The 20101-nt window shown below is 37.0% G+C and overlaps 1 protein-coding gene across 1 annotated transcript in view; it reads left to right on the plus strand.

The window, feature by feature from the left end:
* The window catches only part of HOMER1 (homer scaffold protein 1), a 102159-nt gene that overhangs the window by 33657 nt on the left and 48401 nt on the right, over positions 1 to 20101 (plus strand). The window contains exons 3-5 of the mRNA XM_039566791.1: positions 3086 to 3217; positions 9051 to 9143; positions 15254 to 15396. Coding sequence (XP_039422725.1) covers positions 3086 to 3217; positions 9051 to 9143; positions 15254 to 15396 — 368 coding nt within the window. The remainder of the gene's footprint in view (positions 1 to 3085; positions 3218 to 9050; positions 9144 to 15253; positions 15397 to 20101) is intronic.

The raw sequence follows: 20101 nt of genomic DNA on the forward strand, positions 1-20101 counted from the left end.
CACAAGCGTTCAGCGCTTTTCCTTTGAAGAAGTTAAACAATTCTGTATCTTAAATTATTTTTCCCATTAATTTCAGCACAAGATAAAATCATATTTGACCACTACTATATATCTTGCAGCTGTTGGGGTAAAACAAACAGCTCAGACACATGCCCTATTTTCTCATAGATAAACTAATATGAAAGGAAAACATGAAAGCTATTTTATAATTCCAAAAAAGCCTGAAGATAACTAAGTCAGTTTTCTTCAAAAGCTAAATGTCTGCCTGTCAGATTGACTCTGTTCTGTTTTTAAGATCTTCTTGTTCATTTCTAGAAACAACATTCTTAAAAGTTGATGAAATATTTGACATTTGCTATACTTATAACTGCAATGAAATCTGGACTAGAGGAGAGCGGTTAAAGCAGTACCTATTTGAATGGATGAGACAGGCTTAATTATAAATTTTGATTTTGAAAATAAATGGGGTTTTTTTTAAGGTAAAGATATGAAGGTTTGCTATCTAGTTCTTTCCAGAGATAGCTGACGCTGACTGTATTTGTAAGATGCTCTAGCATTATACTTTTAAAGGCACAGTTTTGCATGTGAGAGATCTAGAATACCAAGGCTTTTAATACAGAGAAGATGGAAAGCCTTGATTTCCTTGTAAAATTGGTAAATTTAATGAAAGAGCTTTTTTTTTTTAATCACTGGGATCTGAATGTAGTCTTCCCAATCTTTGCACTAATGCTGTCTACTGAAGTGAAGCCTCTTTATTTTTCTCTATTGGAAGAACTCTTTCTCAACACAATTATTTTTAAGAAGTTTTCTTCCTACCTTTCTCTCTTGCAAGAAAGCAATTTGACAGTTGCTATAACCCAGCCCAAATGCAGACTGCTGTCAAAAGAGCTGTCCCATTCTGGACCAGGCACCAGGTTCTCTGTGCTGCAGCCAGTCATGTGGACAGTGGACTCCCATGTTTTTCCACTGGGTTAAGCTGCAACTAGCTATGTTGCTGTCACTGCAGGAAATGGCAGCTTTGAAGGCTTTAAACCTGCATTTTTCTTTGAGGTCTTAACTCTCTGGCATCGGAGTCTTCTTCTGAATTGAGGAAATCATGTCCATGACATAATACTCATGCTCTCAAATATGTGATGCAAGTTGCAATTAATCAAGCAATGGATGGGCCTGGGCTTAAGCAGACTAGACAACACAGCTAGAGCTCGAGTTGCATGGAAGAATCTGTTCTACACACTCCCCAGGATATTTAATTTCAAACATATTACTGTTGACAGCTTCCACAGGAAGTGAGATTGGGCATTAAATGAACTTGCACAGCTCTGTTCTGGGCTTCCGCCTGCTTATTTCAAAAGTGGGCTTCCAAGCACTAACAGTGGGAAAGAAGACAAGAAACATAAAAGTGAAAAAGAGTTTCAGAGCACCTCCTTTCTGAGAAGACCTGTCTCACATTATCTCTTTTGTCCTCTGTGGTATAGACAGCTGTTTTCTAGGTGGTGACTTGGAGGTGATAGTGCACATAGAAGTCTGATAGCTTTTTCTGGGCTCTGAACCTTATGCCTAAAGAAAGGAGAATAATGTTTCATTTACCAGTGGCTTCACAGAGCAGCTTCTTAATGAAAATCTGAGGGATGTATTTTGAACAATTAATGCTTGAGATGGTTCTCCATTCTCTGGTCACACAACAAATCCTGTCTTTGATCTGATGAGGCTTGTTAGCTCAAATGTAAGTTTTCAGGCATTCCAGAATTTTAAAGGAGTTGCCTACAATGGTAGGCAAAATTTGCATTTAGACGCAAAGATTATTAGAGAGAATTGGCTATGTCCAGGTTTGCTCATCTTAATTAATGTGAGTATAGTGAAGCTGCCAAAGTCACTGAGAAAGGGTTTTGTTAAATTTATCTGTGCTGCAGTATTTTTGCTTGTCTTTCTACATGTTGTAATACAATGTATTCTTCTGAACTTTCTTGCAATACTTCTCTCCACCGCTCCATCTGAGAATCACCATATGAACATAAGGTGCTGTTTGTGAGCTCAGCGGGCCCCTCAGCTTTAATTTTTTCAGGCTTCCCCTTTAGAATTCATAGAAAATGTTAGTTTGATGGTAGCTGTGCTGCAGTGGTACCCAAATCTCTCAGCAAAAGCAAAGGGTGCAAAGTAAACTTTTAAAAATAACTTTTTTTGATATCAATCCAGAAGTCCATATCACTCAAGTAGTATAGACTGATTTTGACTTCTAGAGGATCTTGGTCTTATGAGAGCATTACTTGGTCTCTGTGATGTTAAAGTTTCTCAGTCATCATCCTGAGAAATAATGTCATGTTCTTCACATCTGTACAGTTAGTGCTTCACATACATACTCTTTAACATGATGGAAATACTGTTGAAATCCATGGTGAAACTTCAGTTTGCTTTTAGTAGAACCAGCATATCACCTAATAATTGCATTCTGTGTTTTGTATTATCAGAAGTTATGTGCTAGAAGATGATGTTCTTGCATCCTGTATATGCAAGAACAAGAACTAGAGAAGAAATTTATAACAAGAGTAGCTCCACTTCTGTAGTTGGTGTATGACCCTGCCATTGTATGCCTTGCTTGTATGTGTGTAAAGGAAAGAGACTCTTGTAGAACAGAAATTTAAAAAGAAAATGTGCTCCTTTGTTTTATTGAGTGTTTTTTGGTGAGAATCTCATATGCAAAGGGGGTGGGGGGAGAGCAGCAGTGGAGATCACCAGGCAACTTTAGAGCCATTGCCTTAGGGGACAAAGAAATACAAATGTGAGACAAAAAAGGTCTTTGATAGTCCTTATATGTCGATACTTTAAAGAACTTAAAAGATTGCTTGCAATTGCAAATTGATGCCTATTCCCCTCCCCAGCTTTTCCTCCTTTTACAGAATGTATGCAAAAATATGCCTTTGCAATTTTAGCTGGGATTGAATTAGAAAACTGTTTCCTAGTTCCCAGTGTGTGTCTCATTTGGTTAATTCAGATAATTGCCTACAATATTGGCATTTTCAATTATGAGTTGTCTTTAAGAAAAATCAAGACCACAAAACTAATTTTTTATAATTATTACCTTTTTCAGGCAATAATAAACAGCACCATCACCCCCAACATGACATTTACTAAAACATCTCAGAAGTTTGGCCAGTGGGCAGACAGCAGGGCAAATACAGTCTATGGCTTGGGATTTTCATCTGAACATCACCTTTCAAAAGTAAGTATGACCAGTGGCAGCTATTCAGCTGGTGAAGCTACTTAAGTGTATTTTATTCCTGCTCACTATATCTTGACCCAGTACCCACTACTGTTGTTATTTAAAAATAATTTACGAAAAAATGTTCTGTGTAATGGAAATGTCCTTATAATGGAAAAACTTAAGACTAAGTGTGATATCCGCAAATTTTCTTTTAACTGATGGAGAAAGGGAGAGAGATTAAAGCATATTACACTTTGTGTTGTTAGTGCTTTCTAATTACAGATTTGTTAGGTTTTTCTTTTTTTAAAAATTGTTCCTCCATTACAGTTTTCATGATAGAATTTAAAGAAGTAAATGATTGGTGTTTCTTGTGTATTTAGATTGCCTTGGAAAAAACTGCTGGTAGTCTTCAGATGCATTTTTGTCTTTTAAGCTGCATTTACTTTCACTTCTCTACTATGTAGTGCATCAAATTACTGTTATTTCAAAGTTTGCAGCCTTGAAGTAAAGCTAGTGGGAAATATATTCAGTGTAAAAGAAAAATACGTTTTCCATTGGAATGCAAAAGTTGAAATGTTTGCTAAAGCCGTATGTACCATACATAAGTTTCTTTTCTAGTCTACTTCTGCAGGAAGGAAATAGACCTCATTCCAAGGAAAGCAGTAATCCCTGTTTCTCAAACTGATGGCATAGCTCCTCTGAGCATCCTTTCTATGTTACTTGTTTTTGCTACTGCCCAGGTATATGAGTCCAGGAACCTGGACAAGTGTGATTTTTCCTCAGATGAGGAATTTCAGTTCAGTTTAAGAACTTGTGTTTATATTAAGCAGAAAATTTTCATATTTTAAATAGAGAAAAGATTTGGGCACCCAAGTGGAATAAGACGAATACATAGTACATCTTTAAGTAAGGAATAATGGTGGCTAGGTATTTGAAGGAAGAGTAATTGTAACAGCTCTTTTGAGAAAGTACTTGTCACTATCCAAGGATAAGCATGGCCTGCCAAAGAAACATTAAAATGAGACCCAGTACAGCTACTTTATTTGGGCAAGTGTCAAACTTGTAAGATTTCTTTCTTTCATAATCAGTTGGTTTTCCTTTCCACAAAGCAGCACAAACACAGGAAATTCTGAATGATTCTGGTATTGCGTGTGCAGTTGCACACCTATCCTTTCGTCAGTGAACTTGGAAACCTCATCAGTTAATTTGGTGTGTATGTCCTAGAAGCACTTGCTTACCAACATGGTAATAACTTTTCTTAATGTTTCAATGGCTTTAGCACAAATGCTAATCTAGTTTACTTCTCTCATAGACTAGCTTGGTTTTTTTATTCACAGATGCTTCTTTGAAGGCTAAGCATCCTGCTGTAGTCATGCACACTCTGTTTGCCTGACTTTAAACACTAGGTTATCCTTGCCACTGAAAATATGTTGGTTTTTTTTAATCTTCTTTGTCCTCAACTCATCTCTTGCCCTCCCTCTGTCATCTGAATTACAGTTCTTTCAATCCCATTCTTTTCACTGCCCTCAAGCAGATGTCTAGGACTTTTAAATATGCCTTTGACATAAAGCTCTATATTGCTGTTGAAAAATTAGTCTGAAAGGCTACAGTAGACATTTTTTCATAATTTTTTTTTGCTGATCAGCTACTCAGATTTCTGTTTTCTGGAGAATAAGCAAATTTATTAAGGAAAATACAGTCACAGACCTTTTCTGAAGATTATGGTGAATCTATGTGCCCTTTTCAGCACACTGTTCCTGTCGTATTATATCTTAATTATTAAACTGATACTCATGTGAGTTGCAACTGCCAATTGTTGCTACTAAAATTCCTAAATATAAAACTTTTAGTGTTATTTAAAAAAATGATAAACATATTGATGGGGAAAGAAATTTTTTCTTTAGACTAGAAGCTGTTCAGCCACTGGAGCTGGTAGATATGTTTGGTTGGGAATCAGAAGAGCTGAATTAGATATGCCCTGTAACTTTAGAGAAATCATGTCTATATTCTCTTTGTTTTATCTCTCCTTCAGATTACTTACTCTTGCTTCTGTGCATCATAACCAGGTTTACCAGAGCACTCTGATACAGTTAGCGCTTTAGGATTTTAAATGTTTTAAGTTCCAGGGAGCAAAAGGCAGCCTGCAACCACATAGAAAAAGTTGATCTAGTCTGTGACCGATTTCCGCAGTTTAATGATGCAAATAATCAGAGCAGATAAAGTAAATTGTTTATTCTCACATCATTGTCTGCATATATTATAGTACGTTTGACTTTTGTACTGTTTAGTTTTTGTTCACATGCCCTTGTCCTTCTGAACTAATTGCTAGGGTAGAGTGCAACAATGGCAACCTCTTTTCTGAATTATTATTGTGACTAGGAATTAGTGGAGCGAGACTGTCTGAGGGAAAAGTAATGTCACTCTAATGAACTTCACATACAAACAGCATAGAGGAAAATTAATTAAACATTTATTTCTCTTCTAGGCCTTAATACGTTAGACCACAAATTCACTTCAAGACTGCTCCATCAGATGTTGGTGATACTTGAAAGATAACTATGTTGGAGAATATTCACAGGACCACGATTTTTTAGCAGAGTCCCTCTTGCTGCTGCAGTTGGAGAAATAGAATGTCCCCTCACTTTCAGGAAAAACTGAGACTAATTTCTCATTCAAAATATGTCTATGCTTTTAATTGAATCCTGATGTATGAGAAGAAATACTCCTTTTAGGGTTTGCTGTCTTACCCTCTTGAGTTAGTTGACCTGATTCATTCCATAAAACTTAAGTGGGAAATGCCACCATGGATGCTGGAAGCAGCCTTTTGTAGTCTCCATGCACAATTTTTCATCTTTTCCTTAAAAACTTGATCTTCCAGAGAACTTCTCCTTCCATAGCATGAGACCTCATCTTTGTTATTCAGGAATTTTTTTCAAGAGATAGTTATCATCCGTCACCTGACTATCTCAAGGAATTCTAGGTAATTTGTGAAAATCTCCACTAAATTGGCCTTGGCTCACTCTTAGAATGCTGTCTGTTGATCTGTCTATTATATTTTTTTTTAACCATTTCTGTGGCTGTGATACAGAAGATCATATTTACTGCCTTTGTGTTCAGCCATTTATTCCAAACCTCAGCATCATATTTGCCGTTTAACAATCCTCTAGTCTTAAAGCTGATTTAAGTAATAGGTTACCCATGAGATTTTGAGGTTTAGGCACAAGTCTTAAAAAAGTATCATCTGGTTCTGGTGATCTGTTGCCAATTTCATAATCTGAGACTTTTTTTTTTATGCTGGATTAAACTTTCAGGAAAAATAAACTTTCAAGTAATGTGAAATACAGGATACAGGTGGAGAGAAATTAAATTTCCTCAAATACTAGTAGCCTGCTAGGAGAAGGTTTATAGACTGTAAGAATTTTTTAGGTCTTGCATAGTAAGTGAAGTTCTGATTTAAAATAATTGGTGAGGTTGTGCCACGCAAAAGGTAGCCTTTGTACCATCTAAATACATTGAGTGCAAAACAATTTCTTTATATGCTGCTGCCAAAGAGATTTAGAAGCTCTGATATTTTTGCAGAATCATTTCACTCTTAAGCTGATCATAATAAGATAATGTTCTGTATAAAAGCAGTAGGACACAAAACCAAATGTGTGGCTAGTTTAGCAATTAGTGTAGTGGAAAGATGAGAACTGTGAAGGCATTTTTTTTTCCTAGCCAGAGAAACCAGGCCGTATTTGTAGTGGTTTGGTCCAAAATACTCATTACTGTTTACCTTCTGTGAGATAAGAATTAGGAGAAAGCAAAGCAGGCACAAAACTTGAAAGAATATAAAGAAGTTCATTAACAGACCTAAAAGAAGGGGAAAAAAAAAATTAAAATCATACCACACCTTCAGAACACTTCTCCTGCCCCCCACCTTCCTCCCTACTCCTACTGACAATGTAAAAGACAACCCTTGTGATGTTCAATCTGTTTACCACTTCCATAATAACCTTGTTCAGTTCATTTGGGAAGAGGAGTCTCTCTTGCTCATTCTATGGAGACCATCTCCACAAGAAATTCTCTCATGACTTCAAGTATCACAATGAGCCAGCCGCCCAAGTTGGTTCTCTGCTTGCATCATGTGAGAGTCCCTTCCCCCAACTTGCAGGTCTTCCCACAACTGCTTTCGAGGGTCCAATCTTGAGCTACTGGGGTACCATTTTAAGGTTGAGCTGTTCAGGAACAAAAGTTCTCTTCACCCATCTCTGGGAGCATTTTCATCTCTAAGAACAGAGGCCCTCCCCCTGTCCCTGGGAGACAAGGGTCCTCCTCATCTTCATCTCTAGGACTATCTCTGTGAGCATCTCTAGGAACTGAGGTCTTCTCCTTCCGATTTGGAGCGAGAGTCCTCATCACTTCCATCTCTCCTTGTTCAAACTTCTCATCAAATTACAGCTGCTTCAGCATTTGCTTATTCCAGTACAGGTGCTTTTGCTCACAAGTACAGTTTGAACGCTCCACCCCCCATGCTTTCCTGAAATTACAACAATGATATTTCATAGTCTATCACCCCCATAGCTTTACAACAGATTTTCAGCTTTAAGCATCTCCTCTTTCTCCTCCCTCAGGTTTTCAGCTCTTCACAGCACTAAAAGGGTTAATCTCACCTAGGCCTTGCAGCTGAAATTTCTCTTATCGCTGTTGGTCACATGATCTTTGCTGGGCAGCGGGGCAGCTTCAGCTGAATCTTGGCCGCACTGGAGGGGGGAGGGGCTCCTCTGTCTGCACATAGCAGGGTTGGGGGGGCCGCAGGTGGAACAGGGCCCATCGGCTCCAGGATGGCTGTGGCCCGGCCCAGCCCGAGCAGGGCCTGGCCTGGGCCCGCCAGGCCCCGTAAGGGCCCCCGCAGCTACCTGTCCCAGCACTGGAAATGAGACAGACCTCCCCCTGGCTTTGTCCATTCTTAAATGTGGACCACAGAGGCAGTCAAAACTTTAAGTGGCTTAAAAAATTGTCCAAATTCAAGCTGGCCAGCTGATAGGTTCTGTCAGGTCATAGGGGAGCTGTAAGCACCTCTTTGCAAGAGCATCACCTCCGGGACTATGCTTGCTAACCCATGACACTATTCTTAACAAATTGATTTAATCTCTCAAATTTAAGGGGGCATATATTTCTAAATTGCTGGTTTAGCTATTTTCTGGAAGTGGTACATGTAGCATAGAAATAAAGCCTCATATGGCAGTTCCATGTGCAATTTCTTGATTTAGTGTTCAGTATATGCAGTTCTAGTTCAATGAATTTGTTCTTTAACTTGATTGATGTCAATGACCGTTCTAGACATGAACACAGTATTTCCACTGTTACTTTTCTGATTAGCTATTGAAATTATAAATGCAGTTAAAATTTGGGAAGAAACCAGTATTCAAGGATTCAGTTTCAGTCATGAAAGAGCAAAGTACACTGAAAGCTCTCCAGGCTCATGGTGACCGCATTAGGCTTCAGAAGCAGATTGTTTGTTTTTTGAGGAGGGTAAAACCTGAATCTGAAAGCAAGTGTGCAAGGCAGTTTGTCCCTATTATTAGCCATCTCTGAGGTGAGTTTTTTAAAACTACCAGCAACAGATCATGCTTCATTGCATTGTCATTTTCCTGACATATAAAGAGTGTGTATTATGCCTGAAAGGTATGTCACTCTGTAAGTCATTTAAATGAGTGTCTAATAAGGAGAAAAATTTTTAAAAATTACTGACAGAATTTTACTTTGTGAAATGCAAAGTACAGCGTTCTGTTCTGCATGTAATGTATTATTTCACGCCTACTCTTACTCTCTTTTCTTTTTTTTATTCTTTAAACATATGTACCTTCAGTTTGCTGAAAAATTTCAGGAATTCAAAGAAGCTGCACGAATAGCAAAGGAAAAATCCCATGAAAAGATGGAGCTAACAAGTACACCCTCTCAAGTGAGTCTTACTGCCTGATTCAAGCATAATATTTCATATCTGTGCTACCTACTGTATTGTTTCTTACATACATATGTATTAAAAATTAACAGGGCATTTCTCACTTACTGTGAATCCTCTCGTTGGTCAGCAAGAAGTGTCAAGAAATCTTAAAAAGACATTTAATATATACTGCAAAAGAGTCAAAGGGACTTGCTTTAAAATAAAATTGGGTGCTTTTTAAATTCCTTTTCCTTTATTTCAGCTTTCCCAAGAAAATGAGTAAACATGGTTATATAAGTGAACTATACTAAACACTTTTTGTACTTTTTCCTATTGTATCCACAGGACTTCTGGTGGTGCACTGTAAATAACTTTCATAGAACGATCAGTGCACCAAAAATAAAGGTTGAAACAGCAAACTATTTTTACTTATTTCCTACTGTGTAGTTTTCTCCTGTGAAATGTGTTGAAGGAAGATGATAGATTCACAAGCTGATTCTGGAGTTTTATTACTGTTAGCCATGATGTACAGGAAGAGTTTATTAAAGGTATCTCAAAATATGAACTGGGTTAATCTAGGCCTAATCAGAGAATAAGTTACTATATTCACATTTACATTAGTCGTGTCTAAAATTAATTACAAATACCTTGAATTTGCTTTGAAAAAAGAAATACCTTGGGGCTTTTTTGCCCCATCTCTCTTGTATTCCCACTGCCCAAGGTTTTTGACACAGTTAGCTGTTTGTTTTGTTTTAAGCAGTAGTGAAGACAAAGGTAATTCCTTCTCTTGGAGAATGCAACAGCTTTAGAACTACAGCAGGGATTCCTGAACTGAGAGGACTTAATGTAGCTGTATCTTTTTTCTGAGAAGTCTTTTTTCATTGAATCAGTGTATCTCTTCAGTGCTTTGCACTGTAAGAGGCTCCTGCTCTTTGATGGAGTAAGGATGGCAGGCAGTTTGCAGCATGCTGTACAAATAGTTTTATTGCTACCAGAAAGCTACATCTGGTGTCCTACCAAGAGAAGTCAGTGGAAATCAGAACATACACAATGAATAAGCCTCATGTTGTTTTCCCAGTAGGCATTTTGCCGAAATGTTAGGCTGGCTTTAGCTGTTAATAGGAAACTGCTTGCTCCACTGAAATGGGAAAAAAATAAGGCAGGGGGTTTTATGAGTTTGACTGTCTCTAAATTTCTGATAAATTCCACAGAGACAATGGAAGTATGTATTTCAATATTATACACTTGTCAGTTATATACACTTGACTTTAGAAACAGTGAAGTGCTTCGCCCAGGCCTCAAGTTACCTAATGTTATAGGCAAAAAAACTGCTGTGCTTCTCTTTTGACACGTTGATTAATATTTTGGACTCAGAAGTTAAATCTGACACTGTCAAATGGAGTGACTTATTACCTGGTTTGGACATAAATTTGAGCTATTCACTCAGAGACAAGATGCTTTTGTCTAGCAGCTCATCAGGGTTAAAGTTTTATCTTAAACTGTGTGAGCTATTAATATTGTTCATTTTCCTGCACAGAGTTCTTTTTACAGTTGAAACCTAACATTTTATACTGTAGGCAGTTACAGAAATGTTACTGAATGATTCTGTAATGCCTGTTGAGGGCTGCAATTTCATTATGGCACACTTAAGAATAATTTCCTGTTCAGGCCTTACTTTTCTTCTCTTGGCTTTTCACTGTGTTGATAAGCTGGCGTATTATTCTGACTAATACAGTTAGTGCAAGTGCTGACACATGAGCATAGTAGTCTTCACTTACTAGTTCCCTAGAGAGAAAGGAATCAAATCAAGAACTTCAGAGTTTAGAACAGATAAGAAGCGATGACATCATGGCAAGTTCCAGCACTTCTGTGGCACTGGGCTCATTCAGATGGGTTTATGACTGGGAGTAGGATGAGTGCTTGGTGCTAGGGAGGGAAGGTGGGACCATGAAGACCTTTGAAAGAGCACCTGCTCTCATTTTCATCATCTACCAAAAAGTGGCTGCAAGGCAAACAATTCAGTTGTTGTCTTTTTCAATCATTTTATAGCTCTCTTTTCCCTTTTGCATAGAGAGCCATTGCAGAGGGGGAGAGTAAAAGAGGAAGGAGATATTTTTAGTGGTCAGTCAAGGCGTTGCAGAAACCCGGCTTTTTTAATGGAGCTTTGACAGGAAGGACTTTGGGAGGTATATGAACTCTGTAATGGTAACTCAGTTATCTAAAAGGATCAGTCCCTCTACAGTGTTGGATTTTCAGATATGTTTTGGCACTAAATTAATAATAAGTAGGAAAATACAGCCCATCAAAACTGGAAAATACACACATCGAACTTAAAGCTTAAATAGAATGTTTTATTTCTCTTGGTACAGCTTTAAAAAATGTCCTGATTATTTACCAGTTAATTCAAGTACTGGATATGGTACATTTTCCATCCTCTCTACTACACAATTCTAAAAGAGTAAAAGTACGTTTTTCTGCCTCTGTATGCCCTTACAGGTTGAATCTTTATGAGATATTTCTAAAACTAATGTAACAAAACACTGCACAAGACATTTGCTGTTCAGTATTGTTTGATGCAAGCCTGCAAATACAACTGGTACATGTGAGTTTCAATTTGGAATGCCCTGCAAAAACTTGGGAAACTGCAGAGAAATAGAGAGCAAGAAATAACAGCAAAAATATCTCAGAAATTGGATATGTATTTGGAGTTCAAATATTTAGCAGACTCAAGCCATGTTAAAACTTCAGAGCAGTTTTGCCTGAAGTCCACTGAAGTGAGGCTGCTTCTCTCAGGTGTTACGAACTTTTAGCAAAGTGTTGCTCCTATAAAGTGCCTCAATGGTCAGGAAGTAGAAGTTGTGTGGGCTTTTTGGATATTTTGTTTCATCTGATGAAACATGTTCTTCAGATTTTTTTCAGTGTGTGAAACACATAGTAGGAAGAAAACCATAAACAGCCTAATTTGCAGTTACTTAATAGCAGGAGTTCCTGTTCCCCTCAGCAATGCTGCTGCTAATTTTAAACTCTTCATTCTCCCTTTATCTTTAATACTGCCTGTTCTCTGCCTGTCTACCAGCAGGCTTTGCTTTAAGTTTCCAGAATATCAGGTAACAGATAAAATCACCATTTACCTTGCCTGTAAGGAGAACGGAACTTTTTCAGAGAAAGACAGTGGCCTGGACCACCAAATTAATAGAGAGATGCTGCTTTGTTATATATAAGTCCCTTTGAGTGTGTTGGGCTTTCTTGGGATGAACAGTAAAGCATTGTTTCTGAGTCAGAGAACCTGTAATTTAAACCCATCTGTATGAAGACGGATTCATACAGTAGTACACATCTGGTACTATTTATCCATACTACTTATCCATATCTGGTATGTCTGGAGTCTTTGGTCTAGAAAGAAGCTGTCTATTTCGGGACTTCTAAGACCACCTATGCACATAGCTATACTATCTGGTATCCATTTAAGTGAGCTTTAGGTAATAAAAACTTGGAATCCTCTTACCATGTTTATATAAAACTAAAATACTGGCTCCCCTGCTCTGTCATTTCCTGTTTCCCAGATCCATCTTGTAATATAGGGAATTATTTTGCTCTTGTCATAAACTCATGGATCTTGCAGTGGCAAGCCACCCATGGTCTATTCTCAGTTACAAGCTTTCCTGTACACTTACACTTAGATCTGGAGTTCACTGAGCTGCAGGAAGCAATAGCCTGACAATTGTGTCCACCTACCCCCACCCTTTTTTTTATTAAAAGTAATCTTAATTAGGTTTGAGTACAGAAACAAATAGAGCAGTTTGTACAGTTTGCAGTTGCACCCCATCAGTCTTTGAGAGGTTTCACCTCAATCAGTTGGCATCTGAACCTCAGTTTTTTTTCTGAGCGTGGCTGTACTCTGGTAGGTTTTTCAGATTAAGACTTCTTTTAGTTTCTGAAATTGTGGGGCGGAAAATTTAGTCAAAATAGTCTTGTCCGTGATTCTGAGCCCCTCCCATGCAAACTATTAGGAATAGCTATTGCCTGAAAAGTTTTATAATCACTTAATATTTAGTGCAAGAAATGGGTTGGTTTTGGCAAAATGACCTGGATTTATAATTTTTCATCTTTTTCTCTGTAGAAGTTCAAAATTTACTTAGAGCTTGTGAAAAAGTCGCTTTCTGGGTAGTTATGTGAATTTCTATGAAGTAACAAATGCTTCATATGTGTTAGGGTAGCACTAGCCAGCAGACTTATGCCATTGCCAGCCAGTACAGAGAAGCACTATAAAGAATAGCTGTGCCAGGGAAGTGTATGGAATACTTACTGAGAAGACAGTATAATACTCAATAACTGAACATGCTGGACTTGTTTTTGTTTGTTCATGATTTTAGAACCAATGACAACTCCTTTTTTTTTCTGCTCCTTATTTAGTTATCACTAAAAGCTGGTTTGAGCTCTGCTGTAATGTCTACTTGTTTTACTTAAAGGACTCTTTTGTAAGTGCATGTGGGGTTTTTTTAAGATGTTGACATTTAATATGTCTTTTGATGAGTACCCCACTATAATGTTTAAATACTAAATACCACAATGTCTTCCTCAACTTTGTAAAATCTGGATTGGATATGTGAAGTTATAATGGTATGAAATAAAAAGTTCATTACAGAGTACAAAATGTTCCTAAAATACTTTTACTTCTCTAATTAATATAAAATGGGAACATATTATTTGTAAATACTTATGAAAAATCTTTTCTGTGTAAGTGGCTTTTTCCATTATATTTGGTGCTTTGTTCATAATCAGCTCTGTTAGGATTGTCTGCAAATAAATTACTTATCAGGCAGGTGTAGTTGTGATGATTAATGTGTACTTTTTGTGGAAGAGACACACACTAGGAACTGATGTTTCTTCTGTTCATGAATTTGCAGACCATGATCCTTTAGATATTACGTAGACTGGGATGTTTGTCTGCCTTAGTTTTTGTTACTTGAATTTCATGCCTATTAGAAGTCTGAAAAATAAGCCTAGATGGAACTTGCACATTTTTTTCCTTCTATTGAAATAATTTTTGTGCATTCAAACTTGAAACATTTGAATAAGTAGGCTCTGATTTTATGTATTTAAGTAATAGTGTAGGAATTTCATCTTAAAGGTACAAGCCATCCAAATTCTTTATAGTGTGGTATGTAATTTTTTAGAATGCATAAATAATGTTGTTTGAAAAGAAGAGAAAATAGAAGAAAAACTTTTAGATCCAGAAAGTCTTTCATTTATTGTCAATGGGAACTGTCTATCCTATTGGATGATGACAAGAATATCAGTAATAGTAGTAGTAGTAGCAGAAGACAAAACCATGCCATTTGTATAGAATAATTTATTTGCCTCTTTATTTTGTCAACTCTCTTCTCTTCCACACTTAAATGTACACACAAATGTACATGCTGGTGTGATGAAGGGTAATGAAAACCACAGCAACTCCCAGCCTTCTGCTGGGAGGCAACCAATAAGTTCTTTGGATGGCCAATTGCATAGTAATAGCTATGTGTACACCTGGGTATATCTGGAGTATTCTCCTTCCCAGATAATACCATGAGTAGCAAAAGCTAGGCCAGGCTAGCATGCCTATGAACATTTTTGCCTGCACTTTGTTGAGCAAGTGTTCTTTGCAGATGGCTCATAGGTGAAACTGTGAACACACCCCCAATGGCCCTCGCACTGTTCGCTTTGGTTAATAAACAGTGCAAAAGCTAGATTTTGAAACAAATACCAGAACTGTTTGTTTCACTGCATTAGAAGGTAAAGTATGAGACAAGAATTCTGAGTGTTGAGAGTCACCCACTGTGTATCAGAATGAGGGTGGAATGTAATTCCAGGTAACAAGGTGGTCTGTACTAAGTGGAAGGTTGGATCTTGTAAAGAATTCATAGGTCACTTGTGTTTTGTACAAGATAATGTGAATCTTTTGGTAATGTACTTCTGTATGAACTACAAATGAAATGTGACCATGAGGGATGCTGGAAATCTGAACATCATATTAATGCTACCTAAAATTTGTGTATTGTTTAAGAACGAATGTTAGAGCTTTTATGCACATAGCCTTTCTGGGCAGGTCAGTTTGTAATTTTAATGTGTTGTTTGTTTCACTTAAGGAATCAGCTGGAGGGGATATTCAGTCTCCTTTAACTCCAGAAAGTATTAACGGGACAGATGACGAGCGAGCGATGCCAGAAGTGACGCAGAACTCAGAACCAAGGGCTGAACCAACCCAGAACGCATTGCCATTTACCCATAGGTACAGATTCCATTCCCACATCCTGATTAAGTGATACCTATCTCTTTCCTTGTTAAAGGGACTTTCTCCCATGTTGTTTGGGGAAACGAAGCAAACCCACATCTCACCCCAAAAATGGACTCACTTTTGGATTTGTAATATTTTTTTAATTAAAAAAAAAAAGAAAAAAAAAGAGAAAAAAAGGAGAGAGAAAAATCTCTTGAAATGAGATCTGGGGAAACATTATAGTCCAATCAGCCCTTGAACACTGGTTAGTGTAGGTGTCCCTTTAACAGGAATCAGTATTTCAATGTCTGAGATCTTAGTAAAATTACCTGCTTCATAGAATATTCCAATTAAATGATTTTTGTACACATTCTTTAAATGGCTGATGGGACTGGACAAGTTCTTGGAAGAAAAGGGACTCTTACAGCATTTTTGGATTATGAAGTTTAAAGCAGGCTGTAATTGAACAGTTCTCTGACAGTTGTAAAATTTTTCAACTTTTTTTCAAAATACGAGAGAAATGTGGCTCTACTTCAAACTGAATTCTAATTTGTTGCACTAGGAATGCTGTGCTCTGTTCTTTAAGAAAGGTAGGACTTATTATTTTATTATAGAAGTAGCAAGTTACAATGGATATATCTTGCCTATTAGAAGTAATTGTAAAGGAGTCACTCTCAATAAAACGCATAATTTATTGGGACCATGGAGAGTAAGTGAAATATTTAATAAAGTTAGAACACAGCTAGAAATACTAGGGTTTGGTTTTTTTAAGCATTGTGTAATTCAGCCTAAATAGAGTTTAAGAGCTCTTCATCAAAGTTTGAGGAATATTAACACTTCAGATATGTAATGCAATTCAAAGTGAGCACAGTGAAACTAAAATTGTGCAGAACATCTCAGTTTTTGTAAGAGAATAATACTGTTAAGCATCTGGAAAAAAAAATATTCATTTTTCAAATGAGAAAAACCCTCTTACACTATTTTTTTTAACAGAGTGATTCTGTTTATTTTTATACTGTCACCAGTGCATGTATTATATGTTTCAGAAGAAATGGTGCATTGTGACAATGCTATGTGCATGTTGAAAGAGTATTACAAATGTTGCAGATCTATCTGTGTTCTGTAACAAGTTCATTTAAACTGTTTGAATATTGACATTTTCTATTAATATTTTTGTGAAAAGGAGTTGTGATAAAGTCCACACATGAATAGTGTGGTTTGCTCTTATCAAAAAATGATAGTTTGAAGATTTCCCATCTGGTTCTGCATATGCAAATATGTTTTCTGGTATGCCAGTGTAGTAACTAAGTTTACTCTCCATTGAGCGTGAATGAAGACACTTTTGAAACTACCCAGTTGTCATTTTTAACGATGTAGAATAGAGTTTACAAAACTTTTACATTCATTGCCTTTTTCTATCTACTTAATGTACGCAGTGTAAGTGCCTAGTTTTAGGTTCTTGTCCTATTAGATATCACTAGCTAGAATTAATTTCCAACAATAACTCTGCATTTTGAGGTTTACTTCTTGTTCATTCTCAAAACACCAGTGTTTTGTCTTGCTAAGGATACCTTCAAGTTTGTTAGGGAGCTATTACTGAAGAAACCCCAAGTTTATAAACCTCTTTGAAATAAAGTAATTTTTGGAATAGGTAAGGATTTTATTATAAATAAATATTATTTATTTATTATAAATAAAGATGCATGAACATATGCACAAAGGAGATGGAAAGTGAAGCCTCCAGGACTGTGTTAATCCTGGTTAAATGGGCATGTTTTTATAGAGGCTTTTCCTAATAATAAATTGGCAACTAGGTAGACGCATCTGGCTGCTTGTGCTGTCTGAAAGGGTGCTCTCTGCAGGCAGTCTGCTTGCCCTGACTTAAAAAGAAAAATATTAAAACCTTACACCCTGATTACTGGAGACTCCCTGGACTTCTCATGTGTCTGGAGTACAGAAAAGTACTGTGCTTCCCCTTGCTCCCTGCCTTTCTGATGATGTGGTGTGTATGTGGCACTCCATGTGTGATGGAGAAGAGCTGCTAAACTGAGCCCTTTCCTTGTGCACCCTGGTAACTTCTGCTGATCCTGAGCCTTTTCCTTCTGCATCCTACATTTCAGCAAAGGTAAAGTTCGGTCAGCGCTTCTGGGGGAGGACGGTACTGCTGCAAGGGCATTTGAGTGTTGCCTTCTTTGTGGCATTTCTTTTCACTTATTTGCCATTAGTCCAGAAGTTGCTGGTCAATCTCTAGGTGCTTTTCAGAAGAAAAGGTATTGTGGATTTCCCTACAGTGAGTTTAGCTGCAGGGCATGTGAGAGTCACCCAGGCTGGTTTACACTGCACTGAAATAACACTACCATAGCAAGTTCATTTATTCAATAAATGTGGAAGCTCCGTTCTGCTCTGACATTAACACTAGATACTTATTGTGTGAAGGATGAAAAGGCATGGTGTTCAGTGTGGGTTGGAGCACATGGAAGCAGGTGTGGGGTGGCACAGAAGGAGCCTGTGCAGTCATGGGGCAAGTGTTGTATCTTCATGTGCAGGATGAGGTGAGCAGTACTGTGTGTCAGGGGTGGCTGGCCAGGTGAGAGCTGTTGCTGCCAAGAGGATTGTCGAGCACAGCAGAGGCAGGTGCCTCTGTGGCAGAGGAGAGGGAGGGCTAAAGGTTTGAAGGGGGCTACTGTCAAAACAGTGATTGAGGTAAGGGGTTTCATGTCCTTGTATGAACTGGAAGAGCCTGACGGGAGTGGAAAAGGTCAGAAATCACAGGTGTGAAGGTCATGCTTTAATTTATATCCTATTGCTTGTCATTTTTAACCTGAACACCTGAAAAATGTTCAGTTGGATTTTGTTATAACATGTCTTTGCTGGCCAGACATGTTTTCTTCTGCCCTTTATGTTGTAGCATAAACAGCTGAGGTCTGTTATTTCAGCAGCCTAAGTGTAGACTACTTTTGTATTTATAGTTCTTTTCTGACCCCAAAAATCAGCATTACTTGAGTCACCAGAGTTTTACTAGAACTCAAGTGTCTTATTATTTCAGTAAATAGTTGTGAGAATTGAAATTAACGTTCTCCAGAATATGTCTAAAATTCCATTGATATCCCTTGAGCATAACAGTGCTGAAGTCTAGTTGCTTCAGTTTAATTCTCATCTGGAAAATCCTAATGCTCTTCAAAAGCAGTGTAACTCAGATCAACTGCTTGAGAGATAAGTGTACTAAACAGTTACAAGTCTTGCACTGAAGATAAACTCCCGTAATTCAATATCTTGCCTTTTTTTCAGCTATGTTAATGTTGAACAACTATGTAATATTATTGTGAACTCCCACATCGTACAATATACTATAGACTGAGGACTGCTGTCATGAGTAAATGTTGCCAGGACAAATGGAAGTAAAATGTAGCTTAAACATGGTATTAGAATTCTTTGGAGTCTTGTCTGAGACACTGATCAGTCCTTTTCTGAACAACAGCTAGTCCAAGAAGATATTTTTCTAGCAGAATCTAGGTAATCAAATCTAATGTTTAAAATAATTACGACTAAAAAGTATATATTTTTGTTCTATCTACATATTTCTGTTCTTAAGTAAAATTTAGTTTCCTCAGATGTATTTCCTGTTTAAAAAATCTTTTCCACATTCTTCAAGTTGTGATTTTTTTTTTAGTTTTTCTCCAACTGAAAACTATTGATCATAAAGTAGGGTTTGGAGAGAAAAAAAGTTGCTAAAAATTTTTAACTACTTCAGATGTGACTGAGTTTTAAAGTTTTCACATGACCAGGAATTGTCTGTTATGCATCATGAGGATTAAAATTTTTAATAAAAACTATTCAGTTTTAGTATTTGAATTATAGTCTAAGGCTGAATAGTGTATCTGGTGAACTTTGCAAGTGCTGCTTTTTGATAACTGTTGAACTTGCTCTTTCACTCTTGAAGAGAATATGTTTGCTTATAACAAGCTTTATTCCATTTTTGGCACCTTAAGAAGCTGATAAAACACATTTTCAGAAAGAAAATATAAGAGGATTCTTCTGGGACAAACTTTGAAAGTCTTCAATTTCCTGTCAACCATGACTTGTACCTGTTACCTCATTTTTTCTTGTAATACGTAAACTTGGGATTTCTATTGCATAATGTTTTGATCAGACAACATATATGTGTATGTTTGTTGCTTGTTAGTTAAAACTCCTATTTTTGTATTCAAGCAAGTTTTTAATAGGGAATTTTGACTCATTGCCTTAGTGAAAATGGACTTAATTGGAATGATGCTTATATCTTAGATATGTTATTGTCTAGATAGGCTACTATTTAATAATGCTGCATGTAAATCCAATGCTGTACAACAAAGAAAAACCAAAAGGTCTCGCTGCTAGGTCATGCTCTTTCTCTGAGTTTTCATTAAAAGTTGTATATAGAAATCTCTTCAGTAGATTTTTTCACTGTGTGTATTAAAACTACTCACTTCTACAAGCTTAAGTATTGTAGTTGTGTTATAGTAGAGGTACTTTGTGAATCAGGCAGAACTGTTAACTTGGCTTTAAGGAAAATCTTCAAGTTAATAATTATTGGGATGTTTCATATTTTAATTTAAACTCAAATCTTAGTATTTGGATGTTTATTATAGAGTTATGCTTCCTTATCAAGTAAGGGGTGCATATTCCTTTTTTTGAAATTATTGGGTTTGAATGTTATTTAACCTGCTCAGAGGATAACTTT

This window comes from Corvus cornix, chromosome Z (assembly GCF_000738735.6).
Source record: "Corvus cornix cornix isolate S_Up_H32 chromosome Z, ASM73873v5, whole genome shotgun sequence".
Taxonomy (NCBI): Eukaryota; Metazoa; Chordata; class Aves; order Passeriformes; family Corvidae; genus Corvus; species Corvus cornix.